The 20,985-nt window shown below is 27.5% G+C and overlaps 1 protein-coding gene across 5 annotated transcripts; it reads left to right on the forward strand.

Annotated features, from left to right (window-relative positions):
- The first annotated feature begins 44 nt into the window (after positions 1–44).
- Su(var)2-10 (E3 SUMO-protein ligase Su(var)2-10) lies at positions 45–19,250 on the forward strand. Of its 5 annotated transcripts, none has more exons than XM_065514259.1 (10): positions 49–469; positions 4,146–4,321; positions 4,405–4,933; positions 5,003–5,243; positions 5,316–5,550; positions 5,676–5,842; positions 6,436–6,533; positions 6,639–6,795; positions 17,830–17,892; positions 19,093–19,250. In XM_065514259.1, the coding sequence occupies exons 1-10, from the start codon at positions 257–259 to the stop codon at positions 19,200–19,202; spliced, it is 1,989 nt and encodes a 662-aa protein (XP_065370331.1). In that variant the 5' UTR covers positions 49–256; the 3' UTR covers positions 19,203–19,250. The 5 variants fall into 5 exon arrangements, with proteins under 5 accessions (XP_065370330.1, XP_065370331.1, XP_065370333.1 ...); XM_065514261.1 differs by having other exon boundaries at positions 51–469; positions 17,830–17,888; positions 19,093–19,246; XM_065514258.1 differs by lacking the exons at positions 17,830–17,892; positions 19,093–19,250 and adding an exon at positions 11,732–12,324 and having other exon boundaries at positions 45–469.
- Positions 19,251–20,985: the final 1,735 nt, after the last annotated feature.

A 20,985-nucleotide genomic window follows, 5' to 3' on the forward strand; every position in this document is an offset into this window, starting at 1 on the left:
AACTATACCACGAAAATTGGTTTGTGAAAATTTTCCGCCGCAAAAAATTGTATTATTATTAGAAAAGTACGATATATAAATATAAATGTTAATTACGGACACAATCATAATCTATACAAGTTAATGAAAATAAGCAATTTTGCAAAAGAAACTAATTGTGCTTTATGAATCTGACTGTTTTTTGGTGAAACAAATTCTTGTGTGGTTGTGCGTGTGTGTTTTGTAAGAAAATCTGTGAATCGTTTAAACATTTGTAATGCGTAAGACGCGATCCCAAACCAATGCAGAAAATGCGTTGCTGTCTGGCAGTGCCAATAGCAGTTCGCGTTCTGCAGTTGTATCCTCATCAACAACTGCCACAAGCCACCAGCAGCAACAACCTCAACAGCATCAGATGAATTCCGGCAACCCACAAAAGAGAAGTACTCAAACAGCTTCCCTCAATTTTAATGAACCGGCCAGGATTAAGGTAAGCTTACTAATTCATACATATGTATGTAGATTGTTTTAAAAAGCTGAAAAATACTTTCGACAACTATAGTACTTGGTTAATGGAAAAAGAAAAAAAACATAAACTTTGACATATTTATTGCAAAATTATTAAAGTATTTTTTTTTAATAGATCCCTGTATTTAAAGAAAAATAACCAGTATTTATTATGGTAGTGTTTATTGTTGATAGCACATGGTTGCATTGTAATGTATACAATTCAAATTTCCGATTTATGTTAGGGTTCGGTAGTTGAAACAAAAAGTCGACCTTTAGATTTTTTTCGATTTCTAAAAAGTCGACTTTTCGAACTTTCGACTTTTTACAAATTTTAGAATAGTCGACTTTTCAACGTTTGCTAAGTATGAAAAATCTACTTTTTCGACATTTATCGACGTTTTTAGTTAACTTAATCGATTTTTCGAACAATCGACTATTTTGTATGTTATTTTGTTGTTGCGCAAGTCTCTACGCAACTAAATATATCTAAACCCATAACTTAAAATTTCAGTTACTATACTTCATGCCCACGGTCTGGCAGAAGGGTTTAAACTCTATGGTACGTCAAAAGTTGGCTTTGCCTAAAACTTTTTTTATTGCCGGCCTATGGACGGGAGGAACATTTTTAAACTCTGTGGTCTTATATAGTCATAATGTTCTAATATATCAAAATGTTTTAAAAATGTTATTGCCTTTCAAGCTAAATCTGTTTAATCTGACATTTTAAGTAAATATATTTTTCCATAAATTACCGTCATAAAAACACAAAATTTAATTAAATTTTGATGTTTTAAATGATATATATATATTGACCAAATCAGATAAAAAACAACATCAATACAATATATCCAATGTTCGAACTTTGGAGGACCATATTTTGGGAAAACTATAGTTTTTTAACTTTTAAATGAGTTACAATGGATCCCAAATTAATAACACGTTTGTACACAATTCCTAATATTCGATTTTTGATCGAATATAAATATATTTTATTTAAAAAATTACAGTAATAATGGTTATTATACACTAAATTGTTGCCAAGATTTATATCTTTAATTTAAGATATCATATATGCGCGGATCTATGTTGAAGACGACTTTTCGACCTTCCAACTTTTTACGGTTTATAAAAAGTCGACTATTAGACTTTTTTAACATTTTTAATTACCATATCTTAGTGTAAAAAATTTAATTATGGATGCGTCTTTTGCAATGTTTAGCAAACAAAATTAAAAGTATCAAGGCGATAATGTCTTAAATAATATTATCACTTTTGTTTCTAATAGTTTGATTACTGATATGACATGTTTATTATCAAACATATTTCTAAAAGTTTCTGCAATTCGATTATGTACGATATGTCTAAAAACTTTTAGTTTTTATACAAAAATGTTCGATGAATTTTTGTAAAAAACGTATTTTATTTATTTTTGTTTTGCATAGACTTGCAAAAAATACAAGTGTACCAAATTGCAGGCTTTTATTTTATTTTTGTTATTGTGTTATTTCTTTTTTGGTATACTGTTGCAATTATTCGACATTTTTATATTAATCTACTTTTTTAGGTTTAAAAATCTACTTTTTGAGATAACTTAATCGATTGTTCGACTTTTTTCTGACCAAATGTCGATTACGACATTTTTCAAAAAACCCTATTATGTACACAATTTATGTGAAATTTGACTTTACCATTTGTGCAACTCTGCTCGTTTTTTTCGCATTTGGATGTGTTCATTACTTTTACCTAAATTAAACCCACATTAAATACTGGGATATTTCAATCAGTCAAAAAGACCAAACTCGCCGCCGCCATATTCTTTGGAATAGAATTTTATCAAGCAAGCAAAAAAGAGAACTAAAGTGTGTGTGAAAAACCCCGCATAAATAAGTGCAGAAAAAACAAAAATAATTTATTACAATAATAACAAATGTTACAAAAAATTAAAATAAATGTTTAATGAAAATCATTGCATATAAAATACAGTAAAATTAAGTGAACAAAAATTCGGCAAAATACGAAACACTATTGAAAAAGACGATACGACATTATTTTATGTGCGACAATACCAACAATAAAAATTGTGTGATTTTTTTCTTCCACATTTAGAAAAAGTGAAAATATGGCTCGTTTAACAATTGCAAAATTGTTAAATTACTATTGAGGTATAACAAACTGTAGATTATAATTTATAGAAAATAAAAATATATGGGTTAATAAAACATAATTTAATAACCTATGAAACATTTGCAATAATCATTTGGAATATGTAATTATTTTCTTGTATTTGCCGTAATTTTTCCATTTTTTTTGAAGGGAATTTGGTTTTTTTATATTTTATGTGTCTTCTTCTAAGATGTTGCCAACTTGTATTTTTTTAAATTTTTAAAATTTCTTTTTTTTTCTTTTTCTTTTGTTTTGCTATAAATGTAAGAGTGTGAGTTGATCTCTGTATGTATATGTGAGTGCGTGAGTGTGTGCATGCGTGTGAGTTTATATATGTATATGCATATATGTATACAGATATATAATATCTGTATAAAAGACTTGTATATATATGATCTTTATATACATCACTATAGTGATTTTATGTTAGTGTATTAGTGTGTTTTTATTGGTGTTGGTGTTTTGCTTCTGTGTTGGTTATTATTTATTTGTATTTGTTTTGTTTATACATATTTTATTTGTGATTATATGTGCATTTTAAAAATGCTGTCTTCTTTCTCCTCTGATTACATATAATTTTCAACTTGGTGTGTTTTCCGTAATGTGTGATTGAACTTTCCACTTTTATTTAAAATTATCTGTATTCCAAAAAATTTAGTCGTTAAATTGGACTTGGAAAATGTAATATTTCCAACACAATTATCGGTGTACTCTCTCTTTGTGTTCACCTCTCTAAAGCGGACACGTCCCCATAAACGTACACTTTTTTCAGTTCCAAAAAAATTCATAGGGATTATTTACTACTCTCATAAGCGGACAAATTTGTCAGTCCTTTAGATGTTCGCTTATAAGAGAGTACACTGTACTATTATTTGCCACTTTCATAAATTATTGTGTAGAATTAATCATGTCACAGATTTTGAACATGTTTATTTAGTTTAGTTGCTCAGTTAAGATCGATTTGTTATGAGACTGCAACTACATTCAACGAGATCTTCACAGTTTCTAACCCAGCACGTGTCCTGCCCATGTTATCTACACCTTGATCTTGCTGCACTCGGGCTAGATGAGGTTAGACCGGCTGGAAAGAGTTTTTAAACTTAGTTGACCAGAGTAGCAATTGTTCACATTGAATGTTGCAACAACCTATTTTCAAAATCAGTTCATATTTATCCCAGAAGCAGTTTATCTTATATATAAATAGGCCACACTTTTTTGTGGTACACTTTTAAGTATGTTATTGTCCACCAATATTGATGAAACATATGGTTTAAAATGTTTTTTTCTCTAGATGTGCACAATATAAAATATTTAAAAATTCTTTCCATAAAAGTGGTCGAGTTCACTAAAAAGTTGAGCCACTTAAAAGTTTATCCTTTCTAATAAAACCAGAAATTTTAAAAAATTTCGCTTATATCGAACAAAAATTGTGGATATCTAAAACGTTTGGATTAAAAAAACAATATTTTTAATACATCCATTTTTTTTTTTAGGAATGTGAAGATATGTTAAGCCTTCTTCGTGTGGTTGAACTGCAAAAGATACTTTCGTATTTAAACATTTCCTTTGCCGGGCGCAAAATTGACTACCAGAGAAGAATTTTAGCATTGCTACGCACTAATTTCGAATTAATTGCACCAAAGGTACGGGAAATTTACTCGCAATCCATGTAAGTTTTTGAAACAAAATATAAAACATTTGTTTTCTTATGCTAACACGTTATTTTTCATTTGTATTTAAATTTAATTCTAGTGCTGATCAACAAAATAATCAATACGGTCCACCGGAGCCAAAAAGAATGTATTCACAAATGCAAATGCAACCGAATGCCGGTGGTATGGTAGGTGCCAATACTGCGGCTCAAATGGGAACAGCACAACAAATCTTAAATCCAGCAAATCAGGCTGGTATGCAAGCAGGTGTACCGCCTGGCAATAATGTAGTACCATTTCTACATGCTATACCCACACAAATGCCGATTCATCCAGATGTACGTTTGAAAAAATTAGCTTTTTATGATGTGCTGGGCACTTTGATCAAACCTTCGTCGCTGGTGCCTCGTAATGCTCAGCGCATACAGGAAGTACCATTTTATTTTACACTAACACCACAACAAGCCACAGAAATAGCATCGAATCGTGACATTCGCAACAGTTCAAAAATAGAACACGCTATACAAGTGCAGTTAAGATTCTGTCTATTAGAGACTTCATGCGACCAAGAGGATTGCTTTCCGCCAAGTGTCAGTGTTAAAGTAAATAACAAATTATGCCAACTTCCCGTGAGTACAAATAGTTAAAGAAAACACACACAAAATATAATTTTTATTAACAATTAATTTTTTGGTTAGAATGTCATTCCAACAAATCGTCCCAATGTGGAACCAAAACGACCGCCTCGACCAGTAAATGTTACATCAAATGTAAAACTATCGCCAACAGTAACTAATACAATAACTGTCCAGTGGTGTCCCGACTACACACGAGGCTACTGTATTGCGGTGTATTTAGTTAAGAAATTAACATCTGCTCAGTTATTGCAAAGAATGAAACAGAAGGGCGTTAAACCAGCCGATTATACTAGAGCTCTTAGTAGGTTTATTATTATATATTATATTTTGCGTTTTCTTTTTTACAAAATGTGTCAATTTTATCTTTTTCTAGTCAAAGAAAAGTTAACTGAAGATGCTGATTGTGAAATTGCTACGACAATGTTGAAGGTATCGTTAAATTGTCCCTTGGGTAAAATGAAAATGTCCATACCATGTCGTGCTTCAACATGCTCACATTTGCAATGTTTCGATGCTAGCCTTTTCCTGCAAATGAATGAACGCAAACCCACTTGGAATTGTCCAGTTTGTGATAAAGCGGCCGTTTATGATAATCTGGTTATTGATGGGTGAGTAATTATTATATTTAGTCAATTATAATATTGTAATTGTACCAACTAGAGTGAAAACATTTGTTTTGTATAAAGTATTTATGCAAATAATTGCAATTTGTTTTGTTTTTGTTGTTTTATAGCTACTTCCAAGAAGTATTGGCCTCAAATTTACTTAAACCAGATGATACTGAAATACAATTGCACAAAGATGGCTCATGGAGCACTCATAGCTTAAGGAATGAAGGTCAAATTTTAGATACACCAACTAAGCCAGTTGAAAAGGTGGAAGTTATTTCAGATGATATTGGTAAGTACAAATTAAAGCAAAAAGAATTTTTAAAAGCTTTTATTTAACTTGCAATTCTTGTTTCTATGTAAATTTATGTCAAAATTTGTAAGGTCTTGTAGTCTAAATAGGCTGATACAATATTATGTTCGAAAATTCGAAATCAAATATGAAAATTCGAACTTATAAAACCCAACAAAAATTTATTTAAACTAAAAAAATATTTTACGACATTATGACAATACGACCTAATAGGAGACCGTTTGAATCCCCCAAATAATTTTCATGATTTTTAAAGTATTCTCTATGTAGTTTCAGAAATTCGAAATTTTCAAGGTGCTATAAAAAGAAGAAAATAAATTAATAAAAATAAATTTAAACAAGCTTTTATTTAAATTATCTAAAAAGAAAACAATCTTTAAATTAAACTTTTAATTGAATTATAGGGACAAATCCAGCATCAGGAAAATATCCCGACAAGATTTTAATCATATAAATTCTATATTGTAATCAATAGTTTGATTTAATTTAAAGCTGATGTTCTTCTTTTTAGTGAATTTAATTAATTAAATTAAACAATTTGATTATCCATATAATTTTTAAATCTTTTTTAGAACTCATTACCACAGAAGATGTAAAACCAGTCAAGGCTGTAGCTTCCGCATCGCTTAATTCAAATGAACAACCTTCATCAACAACAAATAGTGAAACTGTAAGTTTAACGCAAATGAATATTTTTTTTTTTTAATTATTTATGTAAATTATTTTATAATCGTTAAAATATACAAAAAACAAACAACAAACAAATGTTTTAAAGGTGGACTTAACACTCAGTGACTCAGATGATGATTTACCTTTGGCAAAGCGTCGTCCTATTGCTAAACCAAATACTAATCAAGGAGCACCATCTTCAACTATGAATGGCAATGGCGGAGGTGGTAATCAAAGAGGCATGTATATGCAACAAAAGAATGGTACGTTGGATTCATTTTCGTACTAAATCAATTTTATAAAAACAATGAAAAAAATTATCTATATTTTTAAAAGAAAAAGAAATATAATAATAACACATGTCGTAAAGACAAAAAATTACAAATCCATAACACAATACAACCAACATACTTTACATGCAATAACATAACTATGTCTATGTTATACGTTTTTTTTTATACATTTGTTCTCATTATTTCATATTTTATTTTTCTTTATTAATGAAAACAACAACATATACATTACATATACATAATACATATATTTAGTTTAACCTATATCTAATATCATAGTATAATTTCATTTTATTTTAAATAATTAATTAATTATTATTGTATTTTTTATTAAGTTTACAGAGAAAAAGCAAAACAAAAAAAATTATTTGAATTTTTTTTACTTCTAGTTTTTCATAGATCTAATTTTCAATTTAATTGTATAAATACGTTTTTGTATCATTATTATTTTAATTTTTTTTTTATTTTGTACATTTGCTTTTTGCTTTTTTTTTTTTGTCCACCATTTTCACATAATTTATCATCGTCGCCACTGCATTTTTACCCTGTTTACTTTTTATTGATTAAGGTTTAATTTGGATTAAGGAATATTCCATACGGGATAAATAATTTTGAAGACAAATAAATGACGAAATTTCAAATGAAATTAATAAAAACTATTTATAAGAATTATTAATCCACTTGGAATGTGAGGAAGAATTGGGTTATTTATTTTTTGTTGAGTCAGAATTATATCTGTTGTTAGAGGAGAGGATTTGATTACAAATCATTATCATTTTAATATTGAATGCTTGCGGGGAAAAGATTTTAATATTTACTACTGATGTTTGTGAAATATATTTTGGTATTTGTTGATTTTGACACGGAGGACCAAGACCAAGAATTGGAATGTACTTATAAAGATTGTTGTCAAACTCAACAAGAGCTTTCAAAATCATTGGAATTTACTTAAGCAGCAATTTTAAAACGTTTGCGAGCAGCCGTATTCATCCAAAAGCAGGAAAAGTGGATACCATACGATTGAAGCCGAGAGACCTTGAAAAACAATATTGCATGTCCGAAATTATGCTTGAACGCTATATAAAATAAAAATCATTTTTGCACCGAATCGTTACTTGCGATAAAAAATGGATCCATTACAACCAGCCGAATCGACACCAAAGCCAAATATCCATGGCGCTAAGGTAATGTTCTGTTTTTAGTGGGAGCAAATGGGTCCAATCTATTATGAGCGGCTGAAATCTTTCCAGACCTTCACAGGGAACCTGCATTGAAGGCAACTGATTCGATTGAAGCGAACATTGGCCGAAAAACGCCCAAAATATGAGGTCAGACATGAAACCGTAATATTCGATCATGACTACGCTCAGCCACATGTTGCGATGCCTGTTAAAAAGTGGTTAGTTTTGCCTCACTCGCCTTATAGTCCAGACCTTGCGCCGTCCGACTACTATTTATTTAGATCTATGCAAAATGCTCACTCTGGGATAAGCTTCACTTCAGAACAGAGTATCCGAAATTGGCATGATTCGTTCTTGGCCTCAAAAGATGAGCAGTTCTTTTGACTCGGAATCCATATATTGCCAGAAAGATGGGAAAAGGTCGTGGCTAACAATGGCCAATACTTTGAATAAATTTATATTGTACAAATGTTTCAAAATAAAAGCTAAACATTTAAAAAAAATCCGCATTTTTAAGTTATAAACACAATAAATACTTTGATTTTTGTACATATGTCGTTTTTTTTTTGCATTTTCGATTTTTTTTTTGTTGCAAAATTGTCGATTTTTTTTGTGAAATTGGAAATATCGTGTACACCCAGCAGAAAGCGTTAAAGGTCTATTCCGGGAAGGAAGTCCTCTTGGTAGAAAGATTTATGTTTATATTAACTGTATCGGGTTAATTTTTATCTCAATACCAATATTTATTTGAGAGTTTTGAGCGGTAAAGGGATTTTCGGGAGTAGTAGTTATAGGCCTGTCAGACATTTTGTCTGGAATGGTTTCAATTCCGTAGATATTATTCCAATCGATTTTAAATTAGCTTCTTCAGATAGCATTTGATTTTGTTAATTGCCAACAAATTTAATAATACCGTTTTTCTGATTTAAATTTCACAATATTGTTCATTGTACTTTTTCTGAAGAAGCAAAATACGGAATTAATTACACCATCGATCAGAATGAAATTCTGGGGGTATGCTCAAGTCTTGAATCGTAGCTGGCTTGTCGACGAAGACTTACATAGCCCCAAAAAAAAATATACGATCTAGGCCATCTACGATTCAATACTTGGAAGTCTACATAACTCGCGTAATTCGGTAGGAATACTAGAAAGAGTGATCCAAAATTAGACCTTCCGAATTGACCACCTACAGTGAATAGAGGTCAGAGATTGTTTTTTCGAGTCATAACAAAGATTTCCACATCCAATTATATTTTAAGTGTTTTAATTAAAATTAAAAAAAAAACTCTAAAAGAAGCTCTATAAGGATATAGGACGCTTAAGTTGTTTTTCCATGTATTTTTGTCTTGGATCCTAATGACAATGATTCTACCTTTTATTGTTGTATCATGTTTGATCGAATATTATTTCACTTCACATTTCCATTTCATTCCAAAAAGAAAACAACATTGAAATAAATTTCAAAAATAATTATTTTTTCTCCTAAATCTTTAGTTGATTTTTTATTATTCAAATTTTCGATTTAAAAAAAAAATGAAATTAAGAGTTATTGAATCTGTTATTATAATTTGCATGGGCATTTTCATGCACTTGCATAGTTTGAGCATCATTGAGTTGCGTTATTCAAAATTACCTCTATTAACACCAAATGCTGCATCATCTCTATTTGTATTATCCGTCTTGTGTATGTTTGCGAAGCTGCGAACTCTTTGGCCACAATCCACACGTATGCCACAAAAGTTTTTGGTTTTTCTGGTGGAATTAGCCATGATACTGTATGCTACTGATTTCATACTACGACAAATATGGTTGCCAAGTCTTAAGTTATTGAATTTTCTTTGTCATTTTCTGGGACAATATATTGTGGCAGTTAATTATAACTTTTTCATTTATAATGCACCACAATTATCCAACTGGGTTCGCAATGAGGCTTTTTATATGGCTAGATTTATGCTGTCAGTTATAACATTTATCTGTATGTTATATATTACTGGTTTTGTCAAGATATTACAAGAAAAAATGTTTGTTAGTAGAAGTAATAACACGATGGATTTGACAAACAACCAGAATCATTTCAATAGTGAATACTATAGCCAAAAAATCGATGCTTTAAAACCGATGTCATTTGATGTGTACGATTTGCCATGTGTACCTCAGGAAGATATTTTAAATTTAGCAAGTCGTGTTGCCACTACACAAAAGAAACTACCGAAAACCGTTCGCAAAACTAAAAAACGGAAAAGTAAAGTTTTACTGGATGATGATTCGAGTGAATATAATTGCTAAAGGTTTCGAATATTCAAAGGAATCCAAATTATTTGGACAGTTTTTGAGTATTTATATAAAATAATATTTTTTATTAGTACCAATTAAAAATTATATGGAAAATAGTGTTTGAATTTAATAAAAATTATATAAAAGAATATCGCATACAATTTATTCATTTTTCTTTGATTTGTATTATAGTTTTAGAAAAAATAGGCATGATAAAATGACATTTTGTAGATATTTGGCTGGGTGAATTTTTTAAATAGTAATTTTTTTTTAATGACTCCTCGAATTATTAAAATCGGGACAATTCGTTATAGCAATGTCCGTATGTGTGTTGAAATCAACTTTCCGTAGCCCCCAAATAACTTACTTGATTCATACATCAATATATCCGCTATAGACCCGGTCCGTTTGCTATTTAAGATAGAGAAAATCGGCAAACAAATGGCTTAGATATAAGGAAAAAACCATGACAACCTCGTTTTTGACCTATTTTAGATTTATATCTGAATTACTAATGATAGAAATTTAAAGACATTTGCAACGATGTATGTAACTCCATATAGTAAGTCGGACAACAAAGGGTCAAAATCAGGAAAAATATTTTCAACCTGAGTTTTTTTCACTAATAAATTTAAAAAGGAAATTTTTACATTAAAATTATTTTCACTAATAAATTTAAAAAAAAAAAAAAAATTTTGAAAAAAAAAAATTTGAAAAAAATTTTAACAAAATTAAAAAAAAAATTTTTTTTTTCTAAAAAAATTTATTTAAAGGTATAATTTGGTGAAGGGTATATAAGATTCGGCCGAATATTGAATTTGGCGCGGTTAAAATTGTTGAAAACAGATTTGAGAATTAAAAATGTTCATTCATTTCATAAAACCATTCCCAAAATCTAAATCTTTAGCTTCATTCAAAGGCTTTAATTTAAATAGAATTCATTCATCGTTGAATTTATTCATAATAGAATTGATTAAATTTTTGATTGATTGAATTTTTGTTAATTCAAATCTAATACAAATTGAATTAAATTATTTAGAAAATGAATTGAAAACAATTTACTTATGCCAACTTGTAATAGATTTGAATTAAAGAAATATTATTTAAGTTGATCCCTTGTTAATACAATACCTGGTATTAATTTTTTTTCTAAATTGAAATTATATTTCTAAAACAAAAACTGCTGTTGTGCTAAATTTATTAAAAAAAAAACTTAAAATTATGTATTTTACGAATAAATAATTTAGTAGGAGGATATTTTATATTATTATTTTGAAAATCTCATATACATACATCAATCAAAATCAATATTAATTAATTCATAAATATGTGTATTTATGTTAAATGTGTAAATGTGTGTTTGTGTTGCTAATTTCCGTGTGTGCGTCCAACATCCACAATTCATTCATCTGTAAATTATTTGATAATTTTCTTTTTCTTTTATCTAGTTATAAAATCCACCACGAATAAAACTAAAGAACTTTCGTCCCTTCCATTAATAGCAAATTGTGCTAATAAATCGAATAATAATAATGATTTTTTTCGCCATTATAACAAGTTAATGAATCGTATAGATATTATTATAAATTCTGTTGAAGATAGCAACAATAACAACAGCAACAGTAGTAATAACAATAATCAGTTACAAAAAAATGGTATTACGATCACACGGACAAATGACAAAACTAATAATGTTCGAATTTCAAAATCACCAACCATTCAGAAAGCACAAGATAATGATGATATAACCATAAGTCGTGTGGCTAAAAGGAAAAAATAATTATGTACACTAGAACAAATCTACATTTGCTATTTGTTAAAATTATTATTTTATTGTTTTCATTTCCCCTCATTTTTCTATTTTGTTAATTTTCTAGACATTTTTGTTTTATACACTACTACTATTTTTTTTTGTTTTAAAAGTTTTGTAAAGTATTTACTATAACGTAACGTTTTTATAAATTTTGTTAGTTTGTTAAGGAAAAATCATAACTTATTGTAAAAGAAACACCATAATAAACTACTTTTTTAATAACTAAAATTTTTTATGAATTTACAATACCATTTCTATTTTTTTTCTATTGGTTTTCTCTTTCTTTTTGCTGGCCCTTACAAACAAAAAAAATACCTGACTGTTGTCTTCATCGTTGTTGTTTTTATTTAAAAACGTAAACCTTAAATTAAAAAAAAATAAATAAATTTTTATTATGTTTAGAGGAGGGCGTTTTGTCAACGGATTTAATGCAGGATCAAATTTTAATGGATTTACGACAAAATAATTCATCTACTAAAACAACCTCGGCTATGGCACCTACGCCATCTTCATCCGGTACAATTTCAGCAGTAGCAGCAACCCGTCTGTCTCACAATATTGTTGTTACCTCATCAAATCAAATGATCACCAATAGTAATAATAATAATACCTCCAATGATAATATTGATATGTAAAATATTCGCCTACTAATAATTTGTGATTTTCAACCTCTTGCATTATACAGATATCCTATTAATCTTAGTTTTTTTCTTAGTTATGTTTGTGTTTTCTGTTGCAAAATGTATTGTGTTGTAGAGTTTTTTTTTTGTTTATTTTTTAATGGACCTCTTTACAATCAAAATTAATTTTATTATTAAGTATTGAAAAGGGAGGGAAGACGTGATTTTTCCTGCAAAATTTCTTAATTTTAAAACCCTATACTGAGTTATACATTATTCTAATAACCAGGAAAAATGTCAAAAAACATTTTGGCAACAGAGCTTTGAATTAATTAAATTTCAGCTTAATTCTCTAAAATCTTAATTCGGAATTAAAAAATAGTTTCATTCATAGGCTTTTTTTATTTGCATAGAATTCATTCATTGTTGAATTAATCCGTAACAGAATGATTTAATTTTTGTTAATTCAAATTTAATTAGCCGTAATATAAATTTTAGTTTTAACTAACATTTTCATAATAAAGTTATAATAGCCCAGGCAAAATTCCAAACTTTTATACAAAATATTTCGTTCTTTTCACACACCAACTTTGGACTATTTCACTACCAATAATGCCGTTTTCTTTGATGGGTAATAATGTTGCTCTTTTTCTGCCCTTTTTATTATATTACAGGGAAATACATATGTGCTAGCTTAACTTATAAAGAAAAAATATTCAAAAATTTTACAATTTAAATATGTTTGAATCTCACAAACTTTTTCCGAAGCTTAGAACTCCTCTAATATTTATTATAAAAAGTTTAAAAATGATTGTGAAAATCTACCCCCAAATATTATTTTACGTTGCACAATTTTCTTTTTGTTTGATTTGTGTTGGTTGCTTTTTTTTAATTTACCCAGAGCTATATGATTTTGTATAATTTTTAAAACATTTATTTTTTATAATTTATTTTCAGCTCGAAGATAATTTTTGTTTTGACTCTCCTATCTGCCTCTCTCTCTCTTATATTTTATTATATGTATTTAGACAATAACAAATTATAATTTTTTTTTTTATTTAAGTATGTTTTAATTTATGTTATTTAAACAATTAAATTGAAAATTTTCTATAAAAAAAAATAAGAACTAGAAGAGTATATAGTAATTATATTATAATAATTTTACATTTAATTAAAACTTTATTCAATGTCCTATGTATTTAGTATACTTTTCAAAAACATATAACTTATTTTGTTATTCTCATATTGAGCTATACTATTTACACAAACATATGTATTTTTCTATTGCTATTTTCAAAACAATTTGGAAATTTAACTAATCGTTATGCTTGCTATCCAGTTTGAGGAAATCTTATGTATGTATGTATTATGATATAGAATTCCTACTGGTAACCATGAACTAAATAAGAGTCTATTTACATATTTAAATAAATTAATTATCTTTTTTATCTTTATTATTATAAAACCGGTATCGAATTTTAAAATTATTGTTCCTGGTCTGGAAACTAAAATGTTTTAAAAGTGTGTAAAATTTTGCAATTTACATTCGTATTCGGAGAAAATTTTGTATTTCCTATTAAGTGTTAGAATATGTGTAATTATTAATACATATAATATTAATAATAATAATTATTGTTTAACAATTTCGTATGTTTTATAATTTCTTTTATTACGATCAAGTTTTGAATACTATAAATACAAAGTAAATAATTTCTCACCCATTTTCATTAAATACCTAAAAATTCAAGCACTTGAACATTTTGTTGGAATTCGACATGAATGCTAATATAATTATGTTTAAAACTTGCAAAATTAAATATTTTTTAAAACAAAAAACATGTGGCTTGAATTTTTATTCATAATTGGGCTGATAGAGACGAGACACTCCGATTTGTCAAACAAAAATACAACAAATCATATGTTTGATACAACAACAAAATACATTGACTAGCATGTATTTTGTTGTTGCAAGAGTTAGGTTTTTGACAACAGACTTAGGTTTCTGACAAGTCTCTTTGTTAACCTATGTAACTACTATTAACCCAATAAGCCCCAGAAATTCAAGGACTTGAATATTTTGATGTAATTTGACTTGAATGCAAATATAATTATGTTTTAAACTTGAAAAATATTTGAAAAAATTAAAAATTTTTCAAACAAAAAACTTGTGGCTTGAATTTATGTTTCCTTTTTACTGGAGAATGCTATTGATATACAGCCCAATTTCAACATTGAATTTGAATAGGAAAAATGGGACAAAAAAATCTCGCGGATTTTTTATTCATAATTGGGCTGATAAAGTGTAATCCACCTATATTTCAACTTGAATTCCAGTAAAAATGCTTATTGGGTAAATTGTTTCACACTGGACTGAAAGCTGAAATTACAATTGTTTTCAACTTGAATTCCATCAAAAATGTTTTTGGGTAAAAATTTTGATTTTTGAAAAAATTAAAAAAAAAACGTTTTAAATTCCAGAGCAGGAACTTAATGCACACTTATTCATGTTTATTGGAATATTTTTCAAAACGTCTTAAAAATAAATTATTTTAAAAAATGAAATATAACTTTGTATCTGTCCAAAACGACTATTTTTAGTAAAAAAAAATGTGAAAAAACTCAGTAGAAAGAATTGTTTTATTAACTGAAAGAACTTATAACGTTTAACCTTTTAAAGCAATATTTATTTATGAGATCTGGGGGGTTCTCCCTAATTCGAATCGAAAAGAAATCGTTTAGAAATGCAATGCATCTAGCACACAAATTCGAAAATTTTAGGATTGAGTTACGAAGTAACCACCTTCTCTTAAATTAGCTCAAGTGCAATAAATCAGAGTAGATTTGCTAACAATATCTTTTAGTTAGGCATAAAATAATCCAGTATTTGTATACCCACCCTTCCCCATCAATTAGTGTTTGTCAAACCATTTGCAATTTCCAAATTTCATTTCCGAACCTTGTAGATTTATGGAATCCCAATTCTAAAGCAAAGGTTCGATATAATTAATTCAAATTAATTTTTTACGAATTGATTCATAGGCTTTATTTCGTATTACTTCAATTTATTCCAAATCTTTAAGAATTTATTCTTTATAGATTTAATTCTTTATTGAATGGAAAGGAGTTAGCTGGCTGAAATTTTCCACAAATCGATGGCTTAATATAAATATCAATGAAAACAAAGTTATATTAAATAACTTCATAAAAATAAAAAAAAAAATAAATTTTAAATGAGAAATAAAATGTGATGTCTCTTCTTATTAAAAATTGCATTAAAACTTTTTTTGTGCCTAAAATTTTATGGATTTTATTAAGTTTTTTCTTTCTCCTGTAAAGCAACAAAAAATAGAGTTACGACTTTTTTATATTAAGCCATCGAAATACTCAAGGTTTGTTTGGTATTGAAAATGTTCAATATCGGTCCATGATTTCACCTAGACCCAAAATAACAACCCTAAGGTATACTAATTGAGCTGTCATAAATATGTTGAATAAGCGGCAATCCTTAAAATATTTTGCACAAATTAGTTCTAAATGCTTTTAAATTATATTGTAAAGAATGGTGAAAATCGGGCAACATTTGTCCCTAGTCCCCATACAAAGACCCCCCTCAGAAAATCACTTGAACATTCATAATTGTCTTATAATAATTAATATCATGATGAAATTGTACATAAACATATTTTATATGAACCTAAATATTTCTAACAACTTTTGTGGGGATCGGTCCATATTTGACCCTAGCCCCCATATAACCCCTATAACAGACAAATATTTTATCGTCACATATTGATGGTGGGTATACAAAAGCAAAACAAAAACAAATTGAATCAAGAAAAAATATTTTAATTCAATTTGAGAATTGGATTTGAATTAACAAAAATTGAAAAGTTCAAAGGTTGAATGGGTTGTATTATGAATTATTTCAACAATGAAAGAATTCTTTTAAAATAAAAGCCTTTGAATGAAGCTAAATATTCTGTTATGTTGGGAAAGTTTTAAATTTAGTTATTTTCGATTTATATCTGTATTTTTGGTTTTCCAATGTTGTGGTAGAACATAATTTCTGGAAGATTCATAATTTTGTATTTCTATAATATTTTTTACATCTATAATATTTTGACCACCCAACCATAGCACTCAAACTTGCCTTCTTCAATTTCTTTTTAAGACGTTTTGAAATTTTATTTTTTAATACATAAATTAACTATTTTTTATGAGTATTTAAATACACATGTATTTCAATAAGTACTTATTTATTATTTATTGTATATAAAATAAAACAATTTAAAGAAAACTGTAACGAAATCATTTCAATATCTTGATTTTATATAAACAAAACAAACTATTCTATTGCTATTTGTTTATTTTATTTAAATTTTTTCTCATTTGATTATAATTTAATTTCATCTGTTTTCTTTAATAAATTAATTTAGGAGGTAAGCAAACCACTCTGCCACAATATTTCACTAAAAAAGAATAAAATAGATGAAAATGCAAAATTTATCACAAAACAAATGCAAAAATAACAAAGTTATAAAAGAAAAAAAAACAAAAAATAAATTTTAAAAACTAAACAACTAACAATTAATAACTTGCTATAATTTAGTTAACAAAAATAAAGGATATAACATTTTTTATGTTAAGTAAAAACGTATTTAAAAAGAAAATAAAATCTCCTTAATTTTTATAAGGGAGTCTCAAACAAATGTATATAAATTACAAACGTTTTTTTATTGATTTTAGTTTTTAAATAATTAAAAAAAAAAATAATATTAAATATTTCTTATCCCAAAAAACATGCAAAAAACAATTAATATATATAATTAAAAACAAAAAATCATTTTATTTATAAGTTAAGAGTAAAAAATATGAATATCAATAATAAAATAAATATAAATTATAGAAATATATAAAAAAGAGAACCTGTAAAAATACCCATTGACAAATTACACACAAAAAAAAGTTGTTTTATTTACTACCTAAGCTAAACTTGCTCAAAAGTATATAAAATCTAAGGTAACGAAATGGTTTCAGACGGTAAAATTTAAGATTTTTCTTTAACAATAAAGTTTATTAATTAGTTTCATACAATTACCTAATTTATTTGCAGATAATGATGTAATATCATTGGATTCTCCATCGCCTCCGGCAAGTCCAGTACGCTCGGATGTGGGTAAATATTGAAAGAATGTGTAGATAGAAATAAATCTACCGCATATTTAAACAAGTTTGTATTTAAATTATTTTTTTTTATTTAAATTAATATTTAAATGTTCAGATTTAAAAAAATATTTATTCTGCTGGGAGAATAGTTTTTGGGTTTTAAGGTGGTTTGTGCTCCTTGAAGCTTTGCAAGAGTATAGAAGAGAGTTTATTTATTAGTATTGGATGTATGATTTAAAAATGCAGCGTTGTCATGATGGAATAAGTATTACGGTTTCATATCTGGCCGCATATTCAGAGCGTTTTTTGGCCAATGTTCGCTTTAAGCGAATCATTTGCCTTCGGTACAGGTTCCCTGTACTGGTCTGACCAGATTTCAACAACTCATAATAGATAGGACCCTTTTGGTACCACCAAATACTGAGCATTACTTTAGAGCCATGGATATTTGGATTTGGTGTCAATTCGACTGTTTGGCCGGGCTTCACAAACGATCTCTTACGCTTCGGATTATCGTAATGGATCCATTTTTCATCGGAAGTAATGATTCGGTGCAAAAATTATTTTCTTTTATAACGTTTAGGCAGCATTTCAAATATACAAAATAGTCTTTTAAGTTCTCTCGGCTTCAATTCGTATTTCCCTGCTTTTGGATGAACCTTGTTGTTCGCAAATGTTTTGAAAACCCAAGAACTGGCTGTAATCGGTCCATAATTTCACCTAGCCCCCATACAAATGTCCTTCCGAAATTAGACTTTTTTGTCATAAATGTATGCATTCTACAGAAATATGTTAGTTTTATATAGGAAGAAATCACGCGACCAAATTTTAGTGAAATACAACTAATATTCTTCAAATGGGAGAATCTCTCCCAAAGCGAACAGAAAACAGTACGCATTTGATAACACATTTCGGTTCATGAAAACTTTATGCATTATAAATTAGAGTGTAACAAGACGTAATTGTCAAAAACCTAACTCTTGCAATGTATTTTGTTGTTGTATCAGACATGATTGTTTTTATTTTTGTTTGACAAATCAGAGTGTCTCGCATCTATCTACAATTCTCCATGAGAGGAATCGTTTGGCATAAGTATTAATTTTGGAACAAAAAAATTTTAGTTACTAGCTGTAAGAACTTTGATATGTATATGTAAATGCTTAATTTTGAGATTTAATTTTATTAAAATTTATATTTTTTTAATTTTAAGGTGTTTCTTCAACTACAACAATGACAACGAATGTTTATCATAATCAATATTTTACCTCAGATGAAGCCAAACGTAATTTTATATTAAACAAAGGTGCCTATAATAGATAAACCAAAAATATTGTTTATGTTAGTATTTAGTAAGTTTTTTTTTTAAGTTTCTATGTCCCCTTATTTGTCGGATTTCCTGGTTTTTTTTTTCGATTTTAGTAAAAACTTATTAAATCATTTTGTGTGCAGGAATAATAATTCTGACTATAATTTGCATATCTAATGCAAATGGGATAAAAAAAAGACCTGAAAAATGTTTAATAATCTTATAAATCTACAAAAATGTATGCTTTAACCTTATTAATTTATAATTTTAATTTTTCAAACATTCTTTAGTTTTAAAATTTTAAATCTTTACTCATAGATTAACTTTATTTGTAGAAATTACATATTACATATGTATGTATTTAGTTTAAAAAATATGTATATTTGAATCCTTAGAGGTTAATTTTATGAATATTTTTCATTGACTTTATAGTATTCTTATTTTTATTTCATTGATGTTATAGTGAAAGATAGTATGCATCTCTTTAATGCATTCACCATAGATGACAACAAGGTAACTTAAAACAAGTTTTCAACAGAATTTCCTGCCCTTTATCAATATCGAATCCGACTAACATATTCGATTTTAAACGAATTCATATGTTATGGTGTTCTGTAAATCGAATCTCGATTTACTTGTTTTATTTTCGAGTAAACAAACCGGTTTCAATTTTAAAAAATCGGGCGATTTGCATAATATCTATTTGAAATTCACTGGTTTTACTGTTGTAATTTGTGATAATAACTCATAACAAAATATGTGAATATGGTGAATGTTTGAACCGGAATAACTCTAAATATAAAAAGTTATATTTTTGTTTTTTGCAACTTTATATAAATAAAATGTGAATAGTTATTGTATTTAATTTTAATATGTGCATTTAATGATATCATTTCATAAATCTTTTCTTGCAGAACATGACCAAAATATTTTTTAACGTTGAGTCAATTGATTTTTTTTTGTTATCATACAAACAGTTATTGTTATACATATTTTTTTATTTTAAAAGAAAGTAATTACATCAACTGTATTTACATATATACCCCTTAAGTATTTTTAAGTCATCATTTATATTACTCCATTATTTATCTGTAAACAACTGAATTAATATATTTGTTTAAAGATTAAATTATTTTTAAGTTTTTTCTATTAAGAAGTGTACAAGGAATGGTACAAATTTATTTTGAAATACATACATATAATAAAAATTATGTATAAATTTAAAATTTGTTTTCTTTTTAAACTAAATGGTAATTGGCCAGTTAATATAAACAAAAAAAGAATTATGGTAAACTTGGCATACCGAACGCGACAAAAAATAGAAGTCGTATTCGTTTGTTTCTAGAAAAATGCAAAAAATCATCAAATTGGAACATAATTTATTTAAGATTTTTTTATATATTTTATCAGGCCTGCCACAGAATTCCATTCCAATCGAAAGTGGAATTCCGTATTTCGCTTCTTTAGAAAAAGTAAAACGAAAATTTCATTCGTAATGAAACTTTTTTCAAATATCAATGTTTGTAATTATTTGATTTTCTGTTCACCCAACTGAGAAATTCGGAATTAATGAAGACAAATTAAGTAAAAATTAACCTTTTTAAAAATATTTAACTCGAAATAGGTTTTTTAAAAAAAAAAACAAAGTTTTGTTACACCTTTCACCTTTACAATAAAGGAATTAATTAGTAACAATGTCAAATCCGTCACAAAGGAATTATTTCTAAAAAGTACTTTTTCAGGTTTTGTACTATGTATTTAAAAGCTTAATTTTGCATCTCTACGTATTATGTACAT

The sequence above is a fragment of the Calliphora vicina genome, chromosome 5, assembly GCF_958450345.1.
Source record: "Calliphora vicina chromosome 5, idCalVici1.1, whole genome shotgun sequence".
Classification (NCBI taxonomy): domain Eukaryota; kingdom Metazoa; phylum Arthropoda; class Insecta; order Diptera; family Calliphoridae; genus Calliphora; species Calliphora vicina.